Source organism: Gobius niger (genome assembly GCF_951799975.1).
Source record: "Gobius niger genome assembly, chromosome: 10".
In the NCBI taxonomy this organism is placed as follows: domain Eukaryota; kingdom Metazoa; phylum Chordata; class Actinopteri; order Gobiiformes; family Gobiidae; genus Gobius; species Gobius niger.
Genome location: NC_136861.1, coordinates 22,523,072 through 22,542,282, shown reverse-complemented (window position 1 = coordinate 22,542,282; position 19,211 = coordinate 22,523,072). Strand labels below are relative to the sequence as shown.

General features: G+C 42.1%; 1 protein-coding gene across 2 annotated transcripts in view; it reads right to left on the bottom strand.

The window, feature by feature from the left end:
- prkar1b (protein kinase, cAMP-dependent, regulatory, type I, beta) overlaps positions 1–18,739 on the bottom strand; it is a 56,571-nt gene extending 37,832 nt beyond the window's left edge. The window contains exons 1-4 of one of the 2 annotated variants that reach the window (XM_079564156.1): positions 18,599–18,739; positions 17,438–17,623; positions 10,182–10,352; positions 7,757–7,848 (exon numbers count right to left, since the gene is read on the bottom strand). In XM_079564156.1, coding sequence (XP_079420282.1) covers positions 7,757–7,848; positions 10,182–10,352; positions 17,438–17,611 — 437 coding nt within the window. In that variant the 5' untranslated portion in view covers positions 17,612–17,623; positions 18,599–18,739. Of the gene's footprint in view, positions 1–7,756; positions 7,849–10,181; positions 10,353–12,103; positions 12,366–17,437; positions 17,624–18,598 lie in introns of those variants that run through there. The other variant, XM_079564157.1, reaches the window with a different exon arrangement.
- Between the last annotated feature and the right edge of the window lie 472 nt (positions 18,740–19,211).

The window sequence follows — 19,211 nt, the reverse complement described above, 5'->3', positions numbered from 1 at the left end:
TCTTTGTGCGTGACTGAGAACGACCAAAGATGTCGTTAGCATTTGGCCTCTCCCAGCATGTTCCTATAGCTCCAAATGGGGGTGAAGTTGGAAGCGACCCATCTCTTCCACGGGCACGCACAAAGACCAGACAGGTACGTATCAACTCGTCTAAGCTAAGGTAGGAACATATCTCAGTATGCAAAAGTCATAATGAAGCTGGGTAACTTCAATATCCATCAGAGGACATGAAAACATACTTATTTCTATGTTACCTTACTGTTTACTTCCCTAGTTCCTAAGGTCTTATTTCCATGGGGCGCTCCGATTTCCACCGCCAACCAAAAACGTGCACAATCCCCCGGCTAGATTCTTCTCCTGTCCGTGAAAGAACCTTGTTGTGATGTTGCCTTAGTGGTGTTGAAGAATGGGTCAAATGCACAGGACAATAAAGCGCCTTAGAGTCAAAAAATAGCATCGCCATAAAAAAATCCACTCACAACCCCTTACAACAGAGGGAGTGCGTCTCGAGCTTGGCGTGCGCGCCTCCCGGGAGAGCGTTTAATGGAATGAGGGCATTAGACTAATGTGGTGAGATCAACCTGACCGCATTATGTGCACATATATTATTTAAACATGTCCATTTATGTGCGCTTCGCGAGAATTAGGGGGAAAGGCGAATGTGTGCGAAATGAATGAGCGCATCATTTGGCCTCTCCGGGGAACTCCACTCCAGACAATAACCGTGATATCATGTACTCAAGTTGCTACTGGTTTGTCCACTGATTTTAGTATCATTTGAAGGGGCGCATTAAGGTCAGTTATGCAGGTGTGGCAAATACAAGCCAACACAAACACATGCTATCGTTTATCACAAAACCCCATGGGAAGTCAGATAAGAAAGACTAATGAAGTACAGAAACAGTCCATTACGCTAGATGATACATTTCTCTTTGATGAAAGCGCTAGAAATATACAGCAGATAATGATAATAATGATAATGATTATGATAGCGATGGTAAGCCGAGATAAAAGTTTCAGTGCATGTGTTACAGTGTTGGGACAGGTGGCTATGAGGGCTGACTTGGGTGTTACCGTTGTGGGTTTAACACAATGTGAAATCAAACACCTGCTGCCAGCTTATCTGCGAGTGCTTATATGTGTGTGTGTGTGTGTGTGTGTGTGTGTGTGTGTGTGTGTGTGTGTGTGTGTGTGTGTGTGCGTGTGTGTGTGTGTGTGTGTGTGTGTGTGTGTGCGCGTGTGTGTGTGTGTGTGTGTGTGTGTGTGTGTGTGCGCGCAGCAGGAAAATCATAGAGTAATGAGGTCATTATAGAAGCTAATGGGCAGAGGTCCGCCCAGTGGCCTGCTGGGAGCAACTCCATGGCACAGGTTCAGGATTCTGTTCAGGGAAGAGCCAAGGTCGAAGAGATACAGGGGAGTAATGAGGCGCGCGTAAAGTTATATTCTGCGATCGGAAAGCTGAATAAAAAATATATATATTTAACCTAAACAAAACCAAATACTGTTTTTAGTGCATTAAAAGACAGCTCACAAAAACTTAGGGCACACTCAAAAAACTGTAACTCCAATGTAACTCCAAGTCAGCCAAATTTCTGGGATATCAGACTGTCCAGTTAGGAAGCCACGCTTATTGTGAATCAGTTTCACTTGGTGTTGTGGAAATTAAACAGACAACAGGTGGAAATGAGAGGCAATTAGCAAGATCACTCCAAAAGAGGAATGGTTTTGCAGGTGGTGACCACAGACCATTTCCCTGTCTTCATCCTTTGTACCGTATTTTTGGAACACTTTTGCATTTGTCCAGTGTTCTCACCACTAGAGGTATCATGAGGAGCATCTACAACCCACAGAAGTTGCTCAGGGAGTGATGCTCATCCAAAATGGCACGTCCATTCGTGCTGTGGCAAGAAGGTTTGCTGTGTCTCCCAGCACAGTGTTCAGAGCATGGAGGAGATACCAGGAGACAGGCCAGTACACCAGGAGACCTGGGGGGGGGGGCGACCGAGGTCAACAACCCAGCAGCAGGACCGCTATCTGCTCATTTGTGCACGGAGAAACAGGAGAAGCACTGCCCGAGCCCTACAAAATGACCTCCAGAGGGCCACAAATGTGCATGTTGGTCCTCAAACGCTCAGAAACCGACTCCATGAGGGTGGTATGAGGGCCCGACATCCACAAGTTGGGCCGGTGCTTACTGCCCAACACCGTGCAGCCCGATTGGCATTTGCCCGAGAACACAGCGATTGGCAGATTGGCCGATGGTGCCCTGTGCTCTTCACGGATGAGAGCAGGTTCACCCTGAGCACATGTGACAGACGTGACAGAGTCTGGAGACGCCCTGGAGAACGTTCTGCTGTGCAACATCATCCAGCATGACCGGTTTGGTGGTGGGTCAGTGATGGTCTGGGGAGGCATTTCATTGAAGGGCCGCACAGCCCTCCATGTGCGAGCCAGAGGTTCCCTGACTGGCATTGGGGACCGGGATGAGATCCTCAGACCTATTGTAAGACCACATTCTGGTGCTGTGGGCCCTGGGTTCCTTCTGATGCCTGATAATGCCAGGCCACATGTGGCAAGAGTGTGTCAGCAGTTCCTGCATGATGAAGGTGTTGATGTTATGGACTGGCCTGTCCGTTCCCCAGACTTAAATCCAATAGAGCACATCTGGGACATCATGTCTCGGTCCATCCATCAACGCCACGTCGCACCACAGACTGTCCAGGAGCTGACTGATGCTCTAATCCAGGTCTGGGAGGAGATCCCTCAGGAGGACATCCGTGGTCTCATCAGGAGCATGCCCAGGCGTTGTAGGGAGTGCATTCAGGCACGTGGAGGCCACACACACTACTGAGGATGATACAGACTCGTTTTGAGGAATTTCTACAGAATTTGGATCAACCAGTGACCTGATTTGTCACTTTGATTTTGGCTATAATTTTGGATCCAGACCTCCAGGGGCTGAGAATTTGATTTCCATTTCTCATTCTTATGTTATTTTGTTCTCAACACATTGCCCTACACTATGAATAAAGATTTTGAATTGATTGACATCTAGGATGTGTTTTTTGAGTGGTGCTTAAAAAGTAAAATGAAATGAAGGATGTAAACTTCTTGAGTAAATCATATATGCGAGGAAATTAGTATGCCGTAGAATAATCTTCCCAATAGGCGTAAGGCTGCGATTTTGAAGTAATTTGTCCATTGTCAATTATATCGTCAAATATATCGTTATCGTGATATTTCTTTTTTATATTGTGACATACATTTTATCGCCCTGTCTTAATTTTCATGAATTTACATTTTAAGCATATTATTTTTCAAGGAAACAGATAATTGTATTGAGGATACACACTCAGCCCACAACAAACCATTAGCCACAAGGGGTCAGTGCACTGCTTGTGCCAGTTCCAAGCCTGAATAAACAGATAGGATTTCTTCTGGTATAATCACATGTATAATCTCTAGGGTTTCTTCAGGCGCATTGAGTTGCCTTGTGTACAAAATGTGCGGCATAAATAAAGAGATTTTATTCATCTTCTTTAGAGAAACATTCATTTACGCTAGTTTTAAGTGTTTTATTTGTTTAGAAATGGTTACACCCAGTTGAGACATACTTAAGTCTAACTTAGGTCTAGTCTCCTTCTGTTCTAATTTACTTGGAAGGTCAAATATCTCATGAGATGGTGCTTGGTGTGAAAAGTTTGAGATCAACAGGTCTGGAGAATAGAGTTATTATTGTGTACATTTACATTAGGACTCGTTACCCTGTGTAACTTATCTGTAACTTGAGTATTAAGTTTGACGACCTTTACTCAGGTGGAGCAGCCAAACAGGGAATCAGTGTCTAACATGACGGTCAGTGAGTTTAGTGTTCTGGAGGATAATGAAATCTCTGTCCGCCTCTGTAGCGTGTGTTTTAGCTTGTGCATGTGTGTTGTTTACGTTATAAAATGGAAGAAGACAAAAGTACAGCGAGCGGAAAGTAAGTCATGGAGAGCGCGGGGAAACAAAAAGGCCCTCATTGTTGCTCTGTCTCTCTCATTATGAAAGGAGATGATAGAATAATATAGTGCTAATGGGGGGACAAATTGTGTGGCGTTCGGCTTACATAACTGTTGACTGACTAATCACACATGATGTTTCCATGAGACTCACACTGTAATCTGGCTTCTGGCTTGGCTTTCTGCTCCTTTTATCTACATCAGCATCCTTAGTTGAATGACAAATGCTTTTACGACTACAAAAAATGATGCTGTACAATCCATGTGCCATAATAATTTAGTAATCGTACTACAGGCTAGAGGTGGAGCATCTCTCTCCGTGGTGTCGGGACATCGACCTGGTCCTGAACACCACTAAGTAGATGATTGTAGATTTTAGGAGGACAAAGACCATCTCACACCAGCCCCTGCACATCGAAGCGCTGGAAGCAGTGGACAGCCTTCTCAGAGTCACATTGTCTAACCAGCTGACATGGACTAACAACACCTCGGCACAACAGAGAAAGTACTTCTTGAGGAAGCTCAGACTGGCTAAACTTTCTCAGAAGTTGTTGGTGAACTTCTACAAAAGTACAATTGAGTCCATTCTAACAAACTGTGTGACTGTGTGGTTTGCCAGCTGCACAGCGGCTGAGAAAAGGCATGTGGTGAAGGCAGCCAGTCGGACTGGAGCTCCCCCCGCTCAGCTCTGTATATGCCACACAGATGAAGAGAAGGGCAACAAACATTTACAAAGGACAGGACACATCCTGGACACTCACTGTTTGAGCCCCTGCACGTTTTACAGTATTAAAGACATCACACCTTAGAAGCACTGCAGCACCACATCATAGCTACTGTTTTTGTGTTTTTATTATTATTTATTATTGAGACTTTGAGAGCCATACATGTTTCCTTATACTTATACTTCACTAAACAAAGAAAGCATTCTATTCTATTCTATTCGAGAAAAGTTGATTTGAACTTCTTGTGTTAACTTGTAGACGTTTTCTTATAAATCAGACCAGTGTAGTTTTGTCACTGTTTTCCTATCGATGGATGAAGGACAACAGCTCCTTCTTAGCCCGATGATTTTGTGAGAAGGAGACTGCAACAAACATTTACAAAGGACAGGACACATCCTGGACACTCACTGTTTGAGCCCCTGCACGTTTTACAGTATTAAAGACATCACACCTTAGAAGCACTGCAGCACCACATCATAGCTACTGTTTTTGTGTTTTTATTATTATTTATTATTGAGACTTTGAGAGCCATACATGTTTCCTTATACTTATACTTCACTAAACAAAGAAAGCATTCTATTCTATTCTATTCTATTCGAGAAAAGTTGATTTGAACTTCTTGTGTTAACTTGTAGACGTTTTCTTATAAATCAGACCAGTGTAGTTTTGTCACTGTTTTCCTATCGATGGATGAAGGACAACAGCTCCTTCTTAGCCCGATGATTTTGTGAGAAGGAGACTGCAAGGGCGTGCACAAGAGCAACTAAACAAAAACCTGAACGAGAACGGCTTAAATGTGCCATATCCAACCATTGCAAAAGACAAAACCACATTGTGACTGGGACAGAGCTAAAATCATCGGGACAGAACACAACACACACCGACTGGATTAAAGAGGCAATTCAAATACAGAAACGTGCCCCTGGGACAGTAAACCAGGATGAGGGGGCCTTTTTGCTTTCACACACCTGGGACGCTGTACTGAAGACTGCAGATGGCGCTGTTGTTCTACCTCCACTGGTAGGACAACAGTGAGCAATCGAAACTGTCAGATATGAAAAAAAAACACTGATTTATAAGAAAAGGTATACAAATTGGCAAAACATCCTGGTTCAGATCACAAACAATCCAACTATTAAACTAATACAAGAATCCTATGCATTTCAGAACATTTTTATAGATGCCAAAATAGTAGTTGCTTTTTGTGATTTGCCAATTTATGACATTCAACTTGCGATTGTGATTGGATTGGGTTTGCTCTTGCAGTCCTGCTCATGTCAGAAAGTGCATGAGCAGGGCTGTGGGAAAAACCAACAACACAAACAGGAAAGAGAGAGAAACGCAGACAATGGAATGAATGAGAAAAAGGCAGAGGATCATTTGAGTCAGACTCCATCTGTTATTGTACATCAGTGTTTGACAGATCTTGGCTGTCTTTGAGAATTAAGTCGCGTGTGCACCACTCTAAAATCATTTAGTTTGCTAGTATCTTGAAACTAAAGGTGGTCACTAAATACCATGGAGGGACTTTTAAATGATGTAGTAATTCCTATATGTATAAATTGATGTGGAAGACATGAAGACTGACAATCAGGGAACATTCGTAGTTATACTGTGTCTATGGCACAAGAGCAACTAAACTATCACAAAATGCTGCACAAATAAATGCTTCTAATAATCAGTAAGACACAGAAAACGCTGTTCTTGCAGTGGGTTATAAAGATTAAAGCATTTGGAAGAAAACCAGATGCATTCATACCTCATGTTTGGCTACCTGTATCACAGACGAGCTGGTGATGTCACAGCTAAATTCTAGTCAGCAAAATCAAGCAAGCCTGCTTACAGTTAAGAAACATTTGCAACCCACCTTTAATTCTTGAATTTCAGTTTTATTAACTGGGTAAGTGAATTTGAAAGCATCTGACAGTGCAAGCTGCATAAATTCAAGACTCATGACAGACAAGATGAAAACAAAGCGTTACGAAGCATGCCGTAACACACTGACTGGCTGCATCAGAGCCTTTGATTTCTAGTTTATTGTGGCATAAAGTCATCTAATCAACCACATCAGCCACCCAAGTGTGCAGTATATATGTTTTCTCCTCTGTCCTGCCGCATCACCGCCGCACGCCACTTGGGACAGCTTCACAGACCCTGACATGCAATCAGGGACCCGCGTGCCAGTGCCAGGGGACCATGGTGAATTGTCAGCTGACGAAAGACTGGAAAGAGCGTGTTTTGGGTTTGGTCCATCAAGGCTTTAGCCGACAGGAAAGCTCCGGTGTTTCCTCTCCACAGGGCATAATGGATTCTCCCCGCCAATGAAACACTATTCCCATTGGCAGGCAGGATCACCAGACACCTGAGAGACTTTCCCACAACACCCCCCCCCCCCTCTCCAACACCCCGCTCTGTGTCAAAGCCCGACCAACCTTCTCGAGTACAGATGGTTTCAAAGAAAGGGAGTGGGGATGATGCGCAGTGCCAATAAATAGATTTTTCATCCATCTATGAAGAAATGATGAACCGCCCTCTTATCTCTGCGCCGCAAAATCATTGCTCAGCTTCAGGTTTCCACAGCAACCATCACACAACACGCAAGCAGCATTTGGCTCCCCTCCACCCTCCCCCCACCCCACACCCCTGACTCTTGCCACATGTGTCGCCCGTCTGCACTCCTCCTCAGACGTCTGCGCCAAACCGGAGAGGGCAACACTGGCACACAGTGGCCACAAGAGCAACGCACTCAGAGCAACATAAGCCTCATACATGTTCACAATTATAGTATCCACTGTTTCCTGAGAATTCAATAAGAACATGGCAGCTCACCACAATCTAATTCAGCCACACAAGGTCGTAAATTGAAGCTAAAATCTTTAACAGAAGAAAGAAAAGCTAATTTTATACTAAATTATTAGCAAAATGAACACATTAAAATAGGTAAAAAATGTCAACTAAAGGCACAATCTAAATAACACTCCAGACATTGTAAATAGGTGGCATTAAAAAAAGATTACATGCACAAAGTACCTCCTCTCGTTGTCATCCAGATGAGCAAACAGCACATTCTTGGAAATGGCTTTAGCCAAGGCGGTCATGGTTTTGTAGTCCTTGGGGATCACCTGTGCAGACAAAGCAGTAACATCCATTATAGTAATATGGACTCACATTACTAAGCCCGGTGCAGGTGGACACATGAAACAAACCAGCGCAAACACATTATAAGCCCCACTTCAAACGGGACTAAAATGAGTAATTAGAGAGCAGAGTATTGGCAAAGTCTGAAAGGAATATTGTGCACGTGTGTTGGTATTTTTGGGAAAGCCCATCTGTTCAGGGATTACGCTCAAAATGTCACACAGCTCTTAAAATTTGCGAGCGGCCAGGACTCATTCATAAAACATGCATTTCCATGTACCCAGTGCACTGCCATGTGTGTTAGACAGAGCCACAACAAAGCCACAGAAGTCTGCCCTGACGTTTATCCAACTCCCATTTCGGTAATATAAGAAAGGCATTAAAAACTGGAGGCAGACACAAGTAAAAGTCCTGTAAAATGGTTTAACACGGGTTTGTAAATGAACTAGTAAGAGTGTGGGCAGAGGAGATCAAATCAAACAGAATGCATAAGTGGGAAGAAGAAGAAGATGAGTGCATGTGCGAGCTGTGTGTGTTGAAAGAAGAGGAGGGGTCGGCCTGTAATAAACTGGAACAACAGATGTCTCCACATGAAGATAACCACACGGCTCTATGTACAACATGCTACAAATACAGTACACAGAGGCGCACCGCATCACAGCCAGTAAATCACTCCGGCTCAGGGAAAGGGGTGCCCTGGAAAAATGCAATGGGAGGAGACTTTCTCAAGTGTCTCGAGAAAAAAGTTGAAGTTTTGGGATTAGAGCGTATGTTCTTAATCATTGCTGACAGAACTCTGCACAGAAATTGGGGCAGGTACAGTATGAGAGAAGATTGGCAATAGCTGTTGTGCCTTTAGTCCTTTCAATTACAAAAGGATGTTGTTTTATGAAAAGTAGCTTTAGATTATGAGAACTGATGTTACTGAATGACCTGTATGTAATCTCATTGCTCACTTTATGCACCATATAAACCACCAATCCAATCTAATCTTTCTTGTTTTAGTGTATCTGTTTTAAAAGTGCTGAGAGTATGCCAGTTTATCGCACATACCTCAGGGTCCGGTGGTCACGGATTACAGAGTGGTGACAGTGCGCCTCAGGACGCTACGTCAATACCTTGCAATAAACACTGCCACGTTTACCACTACATACTAGGGGTGGTCCAAATCGTATCGTATATCGTTATCGCAATATAATTTTTTGATATCCTTGAATTTTTTATATCGTTGTGGACACGATATACGTTACGCTCAGCTCCATCAGAGCAGCATAAACACTGACTGTGGAGGATTCAAGGGCAGGTACTTAAAAAGTAAAATGAAATGAAGGTTGTTAACTGCTTGAGTAGATCATATTTGTGTCTTTGCATTAATCTTCCCAATCGGCGTAAGGCTGGAATCTTGAAGTTATTTGTCCCCTATCAATTATATCGACAAATATATCGTTATTGTGATATTTCTTTTTTATATCTTGATATTTGAGATTTTAGGCCAGATCACCCTTCCCTACTACATACACAGTAATGGTATGATATAACATTGTCAGTGCATGCTTTCTTCTTTATTGTTTTGCTTCTTGAGAGTCATTGATTTCGTGAAGCTGCTATTAAATCATCAACTGCACCATTTCAATCACGATAATCTAGCCTGAGGATGCTCTTTTCAGTCGACATGAAGATCTTTCTGATTGGCTAATCAGTGCACCTGGCATTTGATGGAACATGTACAATTCTGACTTTAAATAATGTTCAATAAAATTCGGCTATGGAAAGGCTTTGTCAGTGCTTCTATTTTGTGCTATTTTACTGCGTCCTTGTTATCCTGGCAAGAGCTAGATTGATATTACGGTGCAAATAACATTAGCGCAGTAACATCAATCTGGAATGAAATCGTACGTAAAGAGGATGAAATGTTAGTGGGAAATTTGCCGCTGATTGAATCAAGCCAGCCTCATTTTAGAGAATCACAGCCAAGTCTCGAAACATGGCTAAACAATAAAGCGCTAAAGCAATAAGATATTTAGTTTTTACAAAATGTTACATGTTGTTAATTAGTGGCAACAAAAGTGCTTGTTGTCGCGAAAAAAAACAAAAACCTTTCAGCCCGAGCTTTTCAAGATGGATTTCTGTGGGATTGAAAATGTGGCTCTCGCAACAATCCATCTTGCAACACACAAAGTAACCATTATCCATCTTGCGGGAATTTGCATTAAGTCTGGGCATATCGTGCAATGTCATTCTCGGCACAATGGGTGTTTTCTGATTGGGAATTAGGAATCAAATTTGTCAGTAGCTGGAGTTTGCGTCCCACACCGACCTTGCGCACGTAGCTGACCGCGTCTTCTTCGGTGTAAACCTCCGCGCTGACCCCTCCCCTGCGGCGACGGGCCTTGACGACCGGGTTGGGAGGTGGCGGGGAGACTTCATCATCATGTGAGTCCGACTGGCTGTTAGACTTTTGCCGTGCCATGATCTGCTTGCATTCTTCCTGTAAAAAAACCCCAAAAACAAGCACATGAGACAAGTGGCTTCAGGCGGGCAGTCATCTGAGCCAGTTTGATGATCGCTGCACCTCAGCAATAATCACATGCACATACTCCCCTCGAAGCGGGTCAGATAACGACTCGGAGAACTGTCCTCGTGTCAAGTTTACCGAGGATGGATGTCACATTGCCATAGTATGAAGTGGAGGCCATCAAATATTAACGAGCGGGGGCTGAACACGCAGTAAAAAACACAAGCACTCTCCTTCGGCACATAATAAGAACACTACAGGAGATGAATTATTGAGACTTGATCACCGTTAGCATAATGACACCACTGTAGACTTGTTTACACTGTGGAACGGGAATTAGAAGGGAATTAGTCTGATATCAATATGAACTTCTAAATAGGTTATAAACATGTATTACAATGTTAATGATCTTAAAATGGAGAAAGAGGACCATTCACTTTTTCACCACTTTTAAGAAAGTCTCTTGGAATTGGTTAATATCGAATATCGCGGCAGATACTCAAACCCCAAATATAAATAGAAACACGCTGGATCGGTGCATCTCTACTGCGAACACAAACATCATCAAACAATCCCAGGATACAATAGTAATCAAACAGCATAGGCAAGAATGGTGCGTTCATCACAAAAACAACAACTGTGGCAGAGAAATCTTGCCTTTTCCACAAAACTGCATCCGCACTGACAGGACACGCTAGAACGCTGCTTAAACATTCATGCCCCATCGACCCTCGGAGGTGTCAAACGAATATAACCTACTTCTCTCTGCAGGGGTATAGCTGAGAGTCAATTACTGGATGCCTCTAGCAAAGGAGCAGAATTTGCTGTCGCTTCACTCCTCTCGTACAACTGCTGGCACCGAGATGGAGAGACAGACCAAAGCGCAGCCGCAGAGCTGGGTGAAAGTCAGAGAAATAATTGAAATCTCAAACTTCCGTAAACTGCTCAACTTCTAAAGAGCACTAAAGCAAACAGAAAAAGGGAAACTCAGCCTTCGCCTTTCATTGAGGTTGTGGAGAACGACAGGCTGCAAGAAGCTGCAAGTTTCGCTCCAAACATATCGAATAGCAATTTGAATGATCGCAAGGGCTGAGTATTGTGGGTAACAATGTCCTCTGTAAACAAAATAATATTTTGACTTATGGGGTCTGTAAAGAAAACCCTGTAGCTTAGACTTCCACAAACATGTTCTGAAATGTGTGTGAAAGTGCTCTGTGATCTGAATGTAGATTTTAAAACAAATACTAATTTAAAATCCAATACGCTATTGTTCAGCCACAACAAAAAGGAACTGGAACATGCACTTTGGAGGTAGCATCCTTTGGGGCAGGTTCAATTGAGTCTAAGAAAACTATAGTCATGCAGATAACACAAAAAGCAAGGATACTCCAGGACACACACATCTTCGTTGTGCTTACGCAGAGTCACTGCTTGAGGGAACACGGCCAGCAGCAGGAGAGAACGAGGGAAGGTTGAACCAGGCAGCGAGTAGCATTAACACACTTGTACATGCACGCACAGCAGCCTCTCAGACACTGCAGAGTAAAGAGGAGCTCAACGTGTAAAACACTGCATCTTCTAAAGACAATTACAAGCTTCTGCAAAAGACCATTCTTATTTCTACAAGCATACAAGCACAAAAGTAAAAAGGTGAAACTCTTTAACCAACCCGGCCACACATTTCCATATACATGCACTTGCTCATAAAGAGACAGTAGATTTACCATTGCATGGAGAACTTTTGTCCAGGCCGGCGCTGCCCCTCAGCGTGTCAGATCTACAGGCATCAACTCTTCACGATGTCAACACACATGGACCTTTCTCAAAGACGCCTGCCCCTCATGACGATGCACTGTAGCGTTGTCCCCCCGATATGGAGCGTCTGAAGAGAAGTATCAATATCTCCAAACAAAACAACAGCTCAAGAACTGGGGCAAAACCCCCGTGTCTCCATCGCTCCTGCGCAACTCTGCCTGTTTGTCACCCTCTCCCTCTCCTCCCCGCTCGCCTCGCGCTCGCAATCAGGTGGCGCAACGAGCAGGCAGCCTCCTCTCGCTTCCCCTTTGTCACTATGACAACCAGGCACCGGGAGCATCCTGAATAGTTGTGCGAGTGCACGCAGGAAGCTCGCACACCTACAGCGTGACGCCCGTGGACAGATTGTCTTTCGCCACGGTGACTCAGATGACAGGAGAGACCACGTCACTGTCTCTCGGTACATGGACAGACATCTGCTCTCTGTGGATCTACATATTATCAAATATACTAACTAGAGCTATGAAGGGTCAATGCTCAATGAATTTAACATTTACCCGCAAACTTCAAAGTTCTTGGGCTTGTTTGAGCACTACATCTTTGCAGAGGATTTATTTGTTACATAAAGTACTGACATTTTACTTCTTGTTGCCGATATATTGGTGTTTTTTTATACTGACATATATCACTATTTACCACAGTTGAAGTGAAGTGATACAATCTAGCAATTGTAACAGAATATAGTGAGTCACTACGTCACTGGTGTCCTCATCTTGGCCATGTGCCCTTGTAAGTCTGTACTAGAGACTGTTTTGTACCACACAACGCCTCCCCAACACCACCAATATCACCACCAGGGTTGGAGAATCAAAGGAGGACTTTGTTCAAGACTTGGATAAGTCATCTGAACATAGATCCAACAACTATAAAAAAGGTGTAACTTAATAAAATATAAATTTTTATCACAATGCTGCTTCTAACTTCTGGTATATATGCATACTCCCACGACGACTTAATCTCTGAGCTCATCGTGTCCTTGGACATTTTTTTACTGTTGCTAATTGCCTTGATTTTGCGCAACATAAAAATGATAATAATAAAAATGTTTCCTGTCGAACCTCATTAAGTAAGACTTTGCACTTTCTGCCCCATAAGAACAATTGTAACCCTGCCTTGGCCCCAAGTAGTTGCATTTCTTTCTCTTTTTTTCTTCTACTCTCGCCCAGTATTGGTCTGACGGAGTCACCCTTTCTGCGTCATCATCAGTGGCTAGGTGCCAAACTGAGCGGACAGAAGACACATAGCAGTGAAAAAATAGGCTATTCGTTGAAGGACACTGCGCACAGGACAGTCATTCACTTTGGAGTGAAAAAATACAAGCAAAAAATGTCTCGAGTGGATCTGTGAACGTGTCCCCGTTATCTAACATTTTCTGCATTATTGGGAAAGAGAGTTGTTTTCACAATGATCAAGGAACATTAAAATGACTCATATATTGCACAAACCTAATTGTTAATCTTTTAAAAAACCTTGGATCCAGACTTGGGCTGTATTTCTAAATGTACACTTTCCTTTGCAAAAATGACATTAGAATCTGAATTTCAGCTCCTGCGTATCTTGCTAATGGACAAACTATTCCCACCTTGTTAAAACAAAACCCCTAAATGCGTCATCTGTTATGGACCGTTAGCTTACGTGGCTCCTGTCCCACTCCACCTCCAGTCAGAAAAAGTGAACCAGAAACTTACAGGGGGGTTCTTGGGCACACACAATGCACGACACACGCTAAAGCACACACCGGTAATGAAGCATAGAGCGCACCAGCGCAGCGAACACTCCACTCATCACTGTGTTGGTTCCACAACATTACAGACTCACAATAGACACTGCAGCAACACGACTGTGGTATGAACAGCCGAACACACATTAGGACGATACTCCATAAACACATCTATCTACGAACTTCACGTTGTCCACGACATCATCCAAACATTTCTCAATTACTCAATACATTTTTTGATAGCATAGCATAACTATGCTGACCAAGAAGGACCACCAGGGAGTCAGGCGTTGGGGGTCTGATTAACCTGAAGGGGCCCCGAGGTGAGCTGAGGAGTGCAGCGTTAGGCCCGGGTCACTGCCTGCACCACCTGACAGACTCTGACAAAATACTTAAAGGAGTGCAGCGCTGAGTGAACGACGAAGACAATACTACTGTCACCAAACAAGGCATGAAGAAAGAAATACAAGGACATGTTGATGATACAGGGATCAGGAAGTAGTAAGGACTGAGGGTACACAACAACTATTCTGTTCATTTGTCAATCACAGGGAGAGGAGGAGAGGCCAGATTTGTTATGATGTCTGGTGCTGACAGCTGAAAGGCGTCTCGTCTTACACAGGCACTGGATAATGGCAGCTGATTGATGAGGAATTCTCCCACAGTACAATGTGATGGGGCCATTGAAAAACAAAAAAAACAAAAAACGTAGTGAATAGAAAGGACCCTCGTGTGAATGCTGTATGATTTCACAGGACACAGTAACAGTAACAGACTTGTTAAACTAGGTGAAATCCAGGATGCAACCTTGCATCTTGCATTTAATTCTATTTAGATAGTATACTTCACAGCACATCCTTTTTCAAATACTACTATGACTAATATATGTTTAAAGCAAGGTGCATTATTAATATTTTATGTGGAAAAAAAGTTGATATTTGAGCGTAAAGGTGCCATGTTGACCACTCATACATGGGTCACTGGGTTAATTACGCACAAATATGAATTTTCTTTTAGAAAAGAAGTTGCATAATGCACCTTTAAATCAGAACTACCCAATATGAAAGAATAAAATCAGACGTAATCTTGAGCCCACTAAATATAGACCATAACTAGAAAAAAAAACAAGAGCCAAAGCAGGACAAAATCAAGTCAACCTCAAAACACCAATGATATGAATCGCAAACACAGCGTCTTGATTTAATCATTATCCCCATGAGATGCTAAAGACAGAGGCAGAAAAACTGTGACGTGATTGCATTGGGAATTATTCATCTAAACTTGTGCAGCAGCAGCTGCCAGCAAGCGGGCATCTCCACATTTCCACATCCTGTTGCTGATGGTTGAATACATCGAAATCAAAATGATCTGATGTTATTTCATCAAATAATAAATCAACTGTATATTGGCACAATATCTAATAATGAATATGAGATTTCTGTCAAATAGCATCATTACCGTGCATCACTACAGGACAAAAAGAGAGCAGGCGCCTGTCATTCACCGTGGCAAGCGGTGGCCAAAGACATGCTGTACATCCAGACAAAAGCCAGACACAAACAAGTGATTCTAAAATAGTTACATAGTTATAGAAAACAGAGATAACAAGACAAAGTATAACAAAACAGGGAATCAAGCGGCATAGAAATAGAAACAACGTACCCCCTATTTAAACCAGCTGGTAAAAACATGGGGAACAATAAATGGGGTTAGGCAAAAGAGGGAGGGCTGTTGGCACTGCAACAAACAAACAGAGAAAAACTGGGTGAACCTTCTCCATAATGGGCATGACAGAATAACTGTTTGCTATAAAACAAAGCATCTGCTGTTGTACTAATTTAACCCTACAACATTAAACTGAGCATTAAAATAAAAGCAACAAAAATATAATTTGAAACAATCAAAAAAATTATCATCAAATTACCAGCTAAACCTGCTGAAAAACAACAGCTAGTGGCTTGAAGATCTTCCCATCAACATGAAGGACCACGGTTTCAATAACCCTACATTGTGTTCCTCTCTATAGTATAATATATAATAGATATATTATATATAATAAATATATTGAGGCCGGTAACTATATAAGATATTATTGAAGACCATCCTGCCACATAAACTGACTCTATAGCTTAAAAATTACTGTATTTCCTTGTTTCTGTTTCTTTTACTTGATTTTAAAATAACCCATAACGAACATGAAACACAATGGGACACATCTCACTTTTTGTTAAAAAAAAAGTACAGGCGATAAATATTGAGTTGTTTATCTGTCATTTATTGAACGATAAGTCATTATAGTAATTATAAGGGCAGCCCTACCCTTGTTGTCTTTGTGTGAATGTGCTGTGACTGTCAGATTGCATGTGTGGGTGAGAAGTGACAACAGGTGAAAAATAGCAGCCATGTTAATTGCAAGTGGAGCAGCTACAGTGTAACTGTTGAGAGACTGTTGAGTAATGTTTGTAAAGCAGCCTTGTGTATAAATACGGCAAGGTACTCATAAATTATTATCATTATATTAAACCAAGGGAAACATACTGTACACATACAAATACACTCTGTACAAGGCCACACAGTAGTTTTATTGACTTTCCTTATTAGTATTCTGACTGCCTCACTTTGCAGCACACCACTACAACAGTAAATATGCTTCACTGCTGCTCTGCTCCAAGCTTGTTTCAATGGTCTGTCTCTAGAATCGCACTGATGAGACGGCTTTCGACACACAAAAGGGCTTCCTTAAATATCATGCACACAGCACAGCAGAACACTCCTTCATCTTACAATGTAATGTCCTTTTGCAAGTAATGACAAAGTGCTGATTGTACGTTTAATCCAGGGAGTGTGTGAAAAAGAACTTATGACTCTCACATGTCCATACACATACACAGCACCTTCATAAACACTCCCTAAGGCAAGAGCTGATAAACTAAGCATCGATATCATGTTGGTGCCTTAACAATTGCAGTCCCTGTTCACGAAAGCAGCCGAAAGCACTATCATGCACACCTTTGTGACCCAATTGTGATCACTGTGGCCAAAGAAATCTCATGATTTGCTCATGATGAACAAACTATGATGGGAGAAAAAAGCAACAAAACTTAAAAGAAAATCACAAGAAGATTAAAGGAAGGTAAGACGTTATTGGACGACTTTCCTCACACGAACAATTATATTTAAAATCTTTTTTTTCCTTTTTTATCCCATGCACTTTTGGTTGTTTCAAAATACAAAGAGCAAACAGCAGGCTGGACACTTCTTTTATAATTGACTAGTTCACCTTAATTTTGGGACAAATGAAAAAGGCAGTTGAAGATATCAAAAAACAGCCAGGGAAACAAACCTACAACCTCAACCAGCAGGTCTTTTTCCCCATATTTTTCACAAAAATGTCACTTACGCAGAATTTAAATTGAAATATTCTGACAAGCAATCACTGAAATGAAAGGTAATTTCAAGTTAAATGCAAAACGAATAATACAAACATTTAAAGGCAGCATTAACACAAATCAGAATGACCAACCTTCTCCAGCTTTTCAAAATGTTCTCGCAGAAATTTCATAGGACGCTCAGGCTTAGCGATGCAGAGGTTCACAATGCACTCTTTGAGGATCTGTTGGATGTTGTGCTTCTGCACAAAAATCTCACAGCCCTTCAAACTCTCGTCTTCTTCAACAGTGGAGGAGGAGGTGGCCATCTTATCGTTAATCTGTGTGACAGTGGGAGAAAACGGGGAGGATCGTGAGGAGGGGAGGAACAGAGACAGTGTTAGTAAGGCGCACTACTGTATGACTGAGAGAACACTGAGGACATTTAAGAAGATTGGAAAGATGACAACTAGTTCTGGAAAAGCAAAAACAATTGTCCTATCAGAAAGGCCTCCACAACTCTGCATTTGTTGCTTGGTGTAATAAGGCAGTCAACCCTAATTGCTATTAAACTATTGCAAACCCTACAGAGGAACAAGCCTTTCATATTTCTTCTAATGATGAAGACAGCAATTACAGATGGTAAATGGTAAATGGACTCAACTTACATATCGCACTTTTCTACCTTTATCAGGCCCAAAGCGTGTTACAGTAAGGAACCCATTCACTCTCTCATTCATACTCCAATGTACACAGACGCTGGACAAAACATCTTTGTACATTTCATGTTGCAGAAGTAAAAAAGCATGCTGATTGCAATGACAGCCAAACAGTCCTATTTGTTAATGTATATTGTTTGCTGCAGAGTGAATAATGTAAGTGTATTGTATTCTGCTAGTCCCCTCATGTCCATGAGAGAAACAGGAGTAGTACAGGTGCAGCTGTCAGATAGACTACTTTACTCTACTTCCTTAAAGGGAAGTAAGCTAACATGACACGATTATTGTCGCATAATACACAAGGAAAATCTGCATAACTTCAGAAAGGACCAAAATATGTCGAGTTTCAAATTAACTGCTTCATTTCACAAATAAGGGCCAGAAAAGAAGGAATATAATGCATGGAGTTAAGGATGCAGATATGCTTCCCTGTTTCACACAGAGCTAATACAGCTAGCTTTGCTAACCTTAGAAAAACAGCATCTAAATCACAGCGAGGATGCATTACTACAACTAGCACACCATAAAACCGAAGTCTACGCATGCATTAGACCCATTGTACTGTATTTATAAACAGGTATCAAGTGTTGTCCCTACCGATGGCGTAGAGGATGCTCAATGCGCAAACCCGTAGCTGATGGCTGAGTCGAGATGCCCTGATGCTGCTGCTGCTGCTGCTCAGTCTCTGCTCGCTCTGCGCCAGTGCCAATGACGTCAATCTGTCATCTCCCCGACCGACCGCAAAGATGCTCTCCGGGGCCACAGAGCGCAGGTAGACCCGTTAGAATACACATAAAGAGTAGACTATTTTACTGGATCATACTGAAAAGGTTTCCTCTTTTAGATCCTAAGCATAATAGTAATAACTCTTATGTTTCATTGTAAGTCATACACAAATTGAGCATTTAGTAGTTGCATTTAGTTTAAGTTATTTATTTATTTATTTATTTTTTATTTTTTTTTGGGGGGGGGGTTTTGTTTGTTTTTACTTTTTTTTTTTTACTTGTGTTTTAGCTTACCATCCATTACGAAAGAATGCCAAGACATATATAATTGTTGTCCATAACAAGAATATTTACTGTGGAAAATTTGGTGAGAAAAAAAAAAGTTGAAGTTTTTCATATTTTTGCCCTTGATAATATTACATCAAATAAATATACGCGAATGACAGGGAGAAGAATGAATAGACCACTGCGCCTTGACTGGACGT